The following is an 8,757-nucleotide window of genomic DNA, read 5'->3' as shown; positions in this document are numbered from 1 at the left end:
CATGGTAACATAACACTGGGAAATACAGCTTAACCAGCCCCTCCTGCAGATCAGCAGTGTGCATGTTAAACATTTGAAATCCTAGAAGTAAAGAAGCCTAACTGGTTTTGTTTAGCCCAGTTTTTCCATTTAAAAATGTAGCCTAGTAAAATTTTGCAAAACAATGATGCAGAGCAGAGCTTGCAAACCGGCACCGATGGTCTGATATATTCCTGGGAGAGGTCTGATTTGGCCTACGAAGTGCTTAAATTTTGCTTTCAATTAGTCACTAACATTTCACAATTGGAATAGTTCTCCTAATAGATAAAGAGGGTATTCCTCTTGAAAAATCAGAAGATCTGGAAACACTGGTCCGTATTCTTGCCTGACTGTAGTCAGCTGGAAGCCAGGCTGTGGTTTTTAACTTGCTGCAGCCCCTGTGTCTCCTTAGGGCAAGACAACTATCTCTTGCTCTACTCATTTATGATGCTCATCGGGTTCCAGAGTCCCCCAAACTTGCCTTCTCTGGTGTGGAGGTTTCCTTGGGTAGGCTGGCCTAGGTGACCATTGGGGCCCATTCATCCATTCATTCATGCAACATATACTGATTGAGCTTATACTGTGTGCTGCACCCTGTGGATACGAGATGGATAAAACAGCCCCTGCCCTCTGGATTCCAGCGCTGGCATTCTAAGATTCTAGTTGGGAACTGCAGAACGAGGAGGAGGGAGGGGTTGAGGAGAGGGGAGCTGGCAAGGCTACAACCAAGCTTCCTGACTTCCAGCCGCGGGGGCTTGCCAAAGTGCTTGCCATTCTCCATCGCTTTCTCTACCGGCTCACCGAAGGGAGCCGCCACTCCAACAGCCACGGTGAGCCTTAGAGACGTAGCCACTGACTTGTTCTGTGACTTAGACGCGTTGAGGCTCATCTCCGGGCCTCAGTTTCTCCATCTGTAGAATGACCCGGTTGGACTAGGAAATGATGGGCTTTCCTTCCAGGGCTGGCACTCAGAGAGGCTAAGACTCCATGATCGAGGAATGTCTGACCCAGCCATTCCGGAGCTGTTCCATCGAATTCCAAGCAGCCCCACTCCCTCCTTTCCCCATCCCGGTCAGGGGCGGGCGCTGGAGCCAGCAGGCCGAGAGGGCCGGGGCTTCCCGCCCGGGAGGTGGAGCCGCTGCTCTGCGTCCCGCCCCTCCACCTGGGGCTCGGCCCGGCCCGGCAGATGTTACAACTTTTTCGAATTCTCTCCCGCCGTGTCCCCTCGACCCGCCCAACTCGTGCCTCCCTCCCCTTCCCTTCTGGGGTCCTGCCCACCTCCCTGCAGGGAGCTGGGCTGTTTTAAGGACTCCGGGTGGGGCGAGAGGCCGGGAAAGCATAGGAGAGAGAAATTAGGAGGCGGGAGAAATCCAGGGCAAGAAGGAAGAGGGGAGTCAGAGGATGGTAGAGAGCACTTTTTGGAAGCTGCCACGCCGCGTCTCAGGCTGGCCGGGCTGAGCTGGGGAAGAGGGAGCAAAGGCGGCGCAGGGCCTGCGCTTAGGCAGCGGGAGGCAGCTCGGCGCGGGCCTGACCTCCCCAGAGCGCCCCGCTGCGGCCGAGCAGATCCGGCCCAGCCGTCCGGCAGCCAGTCCCGGACCAGACACTGGGCCGTCCCCGGGGGGCGCTGAACTCCCTCGCAGCATCCGAGCCGGCGGGCCGGTGGTGCGCCCTGGGCGCGCGAGGTGGTGAGGCCCCAGGAGCCCGGCGCGCCGGGACGCGCGGGCCGGCTTGGCGATGCACACCCTCACTGGCTTCTCCCTGGTCAGCCTGCTCAGCTTCGGCTACCTGTCCTGGGACTGGGCCAAGCCGAGCTTCGTGGCCGACGGGCCCGGGGAGGCTGGCGAGCAGCCCTCGGCCGCTCCGCCCCAGCCTCCCCACATCATCTTCATCCTCACGGACGACCAAGGCTACCACGACGTGGGCTACCATGGTTCAGATATCGAGACCCCTACGCTGGACAGGCTGGCGGCCAAGGGGGTCAAGTTGGAGAATTATTACATCCAGCCCATCTGCACGCCTTCGCGGAGCCAGCTCCTCACTGGCAGGTAGGCGTGGCTCAAGGCCCCGGGGCTGGGCATCTAAACCCCAAATCAACCCAGTTGATAGATTTCTCCTGCCAGTACCACCCCATGCTGGGATCTGGGAAATCTCCTATTGGCTGTGTAATCATTAGTAAGTCCCTCGCCCTCTCTGGGCCTCAATTACCCTTCCTTTACACTGAATGGGCTTCATCATCTTTGAGGTCTTCTTGCTTTGATGTTCCAGGACACTCACATTCCACACAACGTGGAGACATCTGGTCATCCCTTTGTTAGAGGAACATGGCAGCCTCTGACATTTACTGCTGCTTCTATTTATGGACCCCGAGACCCTGAGCAAGTCATTTAATTTCTCTAAGCCTCAGTTTTCTTGTCCATAAAATGGAGCAAAGAACAGCTTTCATCTTGAAAAGCAGTGGCAAAGTTGGAATGAGTTGTGTGTAACCTGCTTGGCTGTCAATATATGGCAGCCTCTATGTCTCCTGAGGGATTCAGGTCCCCATACTGCTTGATGAATACATTGGGAGAAGACCAAGGAATTGATAGGTGGAAGAGAAAGACACATAGGATACCATGACCTGTGTAGCCTTAGGGTGGTTACTTCATTTCTCTGAGCCTCTGTTTTTTCATCTGCAAAATCCTCCCAAGTTGGCTGGGAGCCCCAAGTAGACATGCTGCTTCCTCCACAAGGAAATGTCCACAGGCGAGGCAGCAGGATTACAGGATTAAAAGAGCAGGGAAACAGGAGGTGGGGGTATGGAAGGCAAACTCTGACCACTTAGGAGAAAATCCTTTGGCAGTGCTGAAGCTAATTCTCCTTGGATGGGGTCCAAGGCATGCTTTCTCCCAAGTTCCACCCAAGAGCCACTAATGTGATCTCAGGAACCAGAAGCCTTAGTCTCCCTGTTTCTTAGTTTCACTATTTCTTGGATGGGAGAAATTGAGGCAAGGACTCAGGGAGGGCCTAGTTTGGTGCCCGTGCCCAACTTCAGGGTCTGTGGGAGATAGGATTGAGAGGCCAGGTGTTTGGCGGGGGTCCTGGAGCTGGGCATCAAATGGTGTCCTTTCTTCCTTCGATCTGGCACCCAGCGTTTAGATCCAGGAATCAGAAGGAGAACAGAAGAAAGAAGGAGGGGTGTGGGGTGTGTATGGGTTGGGGTGGTGGTGCAGGTTAGTGGTGTAGTGGTGAAGACCAATGTTGACCTGCAGAAGAGGGTGGAGGAGTCTGCATTCCCAAGAGTTATACACAACTTAGCGTTTCTGTCCTAAGAGGTGACTTTTGGTTTAAGTAGCGGAATGAGCAGACAGCAGCAGGGCAGTGCTCCAGTCCCCTGATCTGCGAAGCTAACTGAACGTGGCCGGCCAGTGCCTGCCCTCCACCCCCTGCAGCTGGCTCCATCTCATTGATGCTTACAGCCCTTGTTAGTGTTTGTTAACACATCCAGTTGTGTTTTGTGACACTGGAGAGAGGCAAAGTTTCTCTTGTGACTCACTTGCAGGTGGGCTTTGGTGACTCTTAGCTGGCCCATCCGCTTTACAAGCCAGCGCTCCACAGCACCCCACCTCTATGAAGACAGGCCCAGTTAGGACTCAGGGCCCTAGGGTGCTTCTCATATCAAATCCAATAATTTATTAGCTTGATTGAGGCCTGGAGAGGCCATTATCACCAAAAGATTTTGAGCATGACTTGAGTGGACCCGGGTTCAAAGCTTAGCTCCACTGCTTGTCAGCTGTCTGAACTTGGGTCATTGCTGCACTTTTGGGGGACTTGGTTTTATCATCTGTAGAGTGGGGGTGGTAATAGACTTCCCTGTAGGTTTTTAAAATGAGAGTTAAATGAGATAATGTATGTGTATGGCACATAGTGTTAAAAATGGCAGTAGTAGCTAATTATAGCTAACAACAATAACAGCTTTAAGATAAGGAAACCAAAACAGAAACTCACTCCTGTGCTCTGATTAAAGATGTCAGGTATTCAGGGCTTGGCTTAATTTGGATGCCTGGGGGTGAGAAAAAGGTGTGGGATTTTGACATACTTGTGAAGTTCCAGGCTTCTTATTTACTCTGGGACTTTCAAGACTTGAGTAAAGGCAAGACACCATAAGCAGATCACATGGGAGCCTTGACCACAGAAGGGGGAAGATGGGATATGAATGGATAAATGAGGAATTCAGGATTTGCCTAACCATTTACTCCTGCCTCAGGGTGATAGCCTGGATCAAGGGGTCATATGAGCTCACAGGCAGGCACTTGGGAGCTGGTCTTAAAAAACTGGGAAACTAGACGAGTCTTAGAGATTTCCCATTTCAACCAACTCCTATACAGGAGCAAACTGAGGCCCCCGTGTGGGAAGAGATACGGCAGCCCAGTTTGCTGAAAAAGAGTCCCTGCTTAGACTCTGCTTGGATTTATGTTCAAGTCCTGGCTCTGTTCCTGACCACCGAGCGACCTCAGTTAAGGCCCTTCCCCTTCCCTTAAAAAGACCTTACGTCCTTTTTAAGATGAGGTGAGTGAACTAGAGAATGAATTGGGTCCCTTCTGGCTCTAAAACCCTCTTGAGTGTCATTCATTCATTCATTTCATAAATAATTGAGTGCTCTTTGAACATCACTTGGGTGCTAGGAATAGAAGGTTGAATAAAGGACAGTCTCATCACATGTCACTGGGCGCAAGAGCATGTGCAGACGAGTATAATCCCACGGCCAAGTAAGAAAACGATGGTGTGTACTAAATGCTAGGGGAACCCAGAAGCAAAAGTGACTAATTCTTTGGGAGAGTTATGAAAGACTTTATAGCATGGATAACATTTGGACTGAGCTTTGAAGAGTGAGTAAGAGTTTGCCTGGGAAAGCAGGGCTTGCTCTAGGCCCCAGTGCAAGTTAATAGCTTAGAGCTTAGGGATTCCGAAGTCTGGAGCCAGACTGCTTGGGTTATAAATCCCACTCCAACTACTAGCCGTGTGAGTCACCGGGCAACTAATTTAATTTACCAAGCCTCAGTTCCCTTATTTGGAAAATGGGAACAATAATATGTACCTCCGAATTTGTGGTGAGGATTAAGTAAGATAATTCACATAAGAGGATTAGTGTAATGCCAAGCTCACAGTGAGTGCTCGGTATTAGCTATTATTATTGTCATTATTACCCTGGGTTCAACTTTTAACTCTCCAACTTCCTAGCTGTGTGATCTTGGGTGAGTGGCTTAGCCATTCTGAGCTTCAATCTCCTCATCTGTAAAATGACAATATGATGTACTTCCAGTGATTTTGAGGATTTGATGAGATAATGCATTTGAGGTGCTTAGCACAGTAGATAGTACCTGGTGGTTACTGTTATTATTTTTGCTGGTAGTGCTGGGACCACAGCCCACCTCACAGTGGTACTGGGGACTGGATGGCCAGAGCAATGGTCTGTAGCTTACCTGTGCCTTCTGTGCCTTCCCCTCCTCCCCACCAGGTACCAGATCCATACAGGACTCCAGCATTCCATCATCCGCCCACAGCAGCCCAACTGTCTGCCCCTGGACCAGGTGACACTGCCACAGAAGCTGCAGGAGGCAGGTTATTCCACCCATATGGTGGGCAAGTGGCACCTGGGCTTCTACCGGAAGGAGTGTCTGCCCACCCGTCGGGGCTTCGACACCTTCCTGGGCTCGCTCACGGGCAATGTGGACTATTACACCTATGACAACTGTGATGGCCCAGGCGTGTGCGGCTTCGACCTGCACGAGGGTGAGAATGTGGCCTGGGGGCTCAGCGGCCAGTACTCCACTATGCTTTACGCCCAGCGTGCCAGCCATATTCTGGCCAGCCACAGCCCTCAGCGTCCCCTCTTCCTCTATGTGGCCTTCCAGGCAGTACACACACCCCTGCAGTCCCCTCGTGAGTACCTGTACCGCTACCGCACCATGGGCAATGTGGCCCGGCGGAAGTACGCGGCCATGGTGACCTGCATGGATGAGGCTGTGCGCAACATCACCTGGGCCCTCAAGCGCTACGGTTTCTACAACAACAGTGTCATCATCTTCTCCAGTGACAATGGTGGCCAGACTTTCTCAGGGGGCAGCAACTGGCCGCTCCGAGGACGCAAGGGCACTTATTGGGAAGGTGGCGTGCGGGGCCTAGGCTTTGTCCACAGTCCCCTGCTCAAGCGAAAGCAACGGACAAGCCGGGCACTGATGCATATCACTGACTGGTACCCGACCCTGGTGGGTCTGGCAGGTGGTACCACCTCAGCAGCCGATGGGCTAGATGGCTACGACGTGTGGCCGGCCATCAGCGAGGGCCGGGCCTCACCACGCACGGAGATCCTGCACAACATTGACCCACTCTACAACCATGCCCAGCATGGCTCCCTGGAGGGCGGCTTTGGCATCTGGAACACCGCCGTGCAGGCTGCCATCCGCGTGGGTGAGTGGAAGCTGCTGACAGGAGACCCCGGCTATGGCGATTGGATCCCACCGCAGACGCTGGCCACCTTCCCGGGTAGCTGGTGGAACCTGGAACGAATGGCCAGTGTCCGCCAGGCCGTGTGGCTCTTCAACATCAGTGCTGACCCTTATGAACGGGAGGACCTGGCTGGCCAGCGGCCTGATGTGGTCCGCACCCTGCTGGCTCGCCTGGCCGAATATAACCGCACAGCCATCCCGGTACGCTACCCAGCTGAGAACCCCCGGGCTCATCCTGACTTTAATGGGGGTGCTTGGGGGCCCTGGGCCAGTGATGAGGAAGAGGAGGAAGAGGAAGGGAGGGCTCGAAGCTTCTCCCGGGGTCATCGCAAGAAAAAATGCAAGATTTGCAAGCTTCGATCCTTTTTCCGTAAACTCAACACCAGGCTAATGTCCCAACGGATCTGATGGTGGGGAGGGAGAAAACTGTCCTTTAGAGGATCTTCCCCACTCTGGCTTGGCCCTGCTGTTTCTCAGGGAGAAGCCTGTCACATCTCCATCTACAGGGAGTTGGAGGGTGTAGAGTCCCTTGGTTGAACAGGGTAGGGAGCCTGGTTAGGAGTGGGTGGGAATAAACCAGACTGGGATGCCTGTGTCTCAGTCCTGCCTCCTCACGGACTTGCTCTGTGACCTCAGGTGACCCACACGAGCTTTTGGCCTCAGTTTCCTCATCTGTAAAATGAGCTCTAATGACTTTGTGACTCTCTGGTGTGGCCCTGGAGCCTGGGGCCACGGTGGAGTTCCTGGCCGGCCTTGCCACTTGACAACTCCTTTAAGGCTTCCCCCTTAACACGGGATCCCTGTGGTAGTGTTTGGGAGTTGCCTGGAGGCAACTCCAACCCTGGCCCCCAGCTGAAGCATGGCAATCTGGCTGCTCTCTACAGGGACCCCCAAGCGCTGTGGGTGGAGGGCAGGGGTCGGGGGGGTTGACCTTCCTGGGTCTTCACATGGCCTAGGCCAGTCCTCGGGTCAGACTGGTGTCAGGCACCGTGGTGCAAAATTCCTCTTCTGGCCCCTCCAGTACCCAGAGAAACTGGCTGGGCCATTAACTGCTGCAGCACTAAGGGTGGTAGAAAGAGCTGTGAAGAGTCCCCAAACCAGTACCAGGACACCTGGGTTCTCCTGTGACCTGGGGCACAGTTCTTGCCCTCTAGGCCTTGATTTCCCCACCTGCAAGTGGGGATGCTAGCCCTGGCTCTGCCTCCTTCATGAGGCTCTGGAAGACTGGCCAAGGTTGTGGAGGAGCTTGTGAACTTGATTAAAGTGTCGTAACATGGAAGTGAGGGATGCAGTGCTGTCTGACTATGAGCATGTGTGGGTGTGTGCATGTGTGTCCTGGGGGCAGGTATGAGCTCACGGTCGGCCGAGTGAACAGGAGAGGAGGTGGACAGCCTGGCTAGGAGGTGGGGGAATGGGAGTCCTGCCACAGACCCACTGTGTGACCTCAGGCACATCCCTGACCCTCTCTGGGCCTCAACATCCCACTATGTTCAGTGATGATCTAAGAGCACTTCCCATTTGGCCATTCTGGGCTAGTGTGCATGTGTGTGTGTTGGGGTGGGGGGCAGGCTGAGTGGTAGCGAGGAGGCCACGGGTGTTGCAGAGCCCGCCTGCCGCCTAGCGCGCCTCCATCCGCACACTGCGTTCTGCATATCTCCCTTCAGGTTCCAGTCGGCGCAGTGTGTGTAGGCGAAAGCCCTGCTGTGAATTTTGAAAATAGTTATTTTTGTCACTGGCAAAGGAGGCCTGTTAGGACTCATCAGCTTGTGGATGAGCAGGATGGGTGGGGTGGGGTGGGTGCGGTATGTGTGGGGGTTCAGGTATTGGTTACAGAGCTCCATCCCCACTGCAGATGTGGCTGAGTCCAGGAGTGAGGGTCTGGCCTGAGGCTGTTGGGTGGAGGTGACCATTCATGCTCTAGGCCCCTTCCTCCTGGCCCTATTCTTTTTACCCCTTATCACCTCCCCCAACTGGCATCTTTCCCTGCCTCTATGATGTTGATGCCCAGCTGTGTCATGGGGCAGGAGCCAGGATAGGCAGAGGCCTCTGGATTCCAGTGACCTCCAGCATTTCAGTCTGCTCAGGAGGGAGGCTCTGAAGAAGTAAGTCACCTGTTAGGGCGGTGGCCCAGGCCTGACACACCCTGGGAGATGAGCTGTCCATAGTTCGCCCACTCCTCAGGGTACTCTAGCTCTGCTGGGTGCTTGTCCCAGCTGTGTGGGTGGGGCCTTTCCAGGGTGGCATGGAGCCAAGG

The 8,757-nt window shown here is 54.1% G+C and overlaps 1 protein-coding gene across 1 annotated transcript; it reads left to right on the top strand.

Annotated features, from left to right (window-relative positions):
• The first annotated feature begins 1,158 nt into the window (after nt 1-1,158).
• ARSI (arylsulfatase family member I) lies at nt 1,159-7,831 on the top strand. The gene is made up of 2 exons (XM_016954033.4): nt 1,159-2,063; nt 5,513-7,831. Exons 1-2 carry the CDS (start codon nt 1,753-1,755, stop codon nt 6,909-6,911), a joined length of 1,710 nt encoding a protein of 569 aa, XP_016809522.1. The 5' UTR covers nt 1,159-1,752; the 3' UTR covers nt 6,912-7,831.
• Nucleotides 7,832-8,757: the final 926 nt, after the last annotated feature.

Source organism: Pan troglodytes, chromosome 4 (assembly GCF_028858775.2).
Source record: "Pan troglodytes isolate AG18354 chromosome 4, NHGRI_mPanTro3-v2.0_pri, whole genome shotgun sequence".
Classification (NCBI taxonomy): Eukaryota; Metazoa; Chordata; class Mammalia; order Primates; family Hominidae; genus Pan; species Pan troglodytes.
Note: the sequence above shows the minus strand (reverse complement) of the source record. Positions and strands in the feature narration are given on the sequence as shown.

Excerpts from the sequence above, each read along its gene's own strand:
- ARSI (XM_016954033.4), top strand. The coding sequence starts at position 1,753 with ATGCACACCCTCACTGGCTTCTCCCTGGTCAGCCTGCTCAGCTTCGGC. Across the intron at positions 2,064-5,512 it reads AGCCAGCTCCTCACTGGCAG|GTACCAGATCCATACAGGAC; the intron begins GTAGGCGTGGCT and ends CCTCCCCACCAG.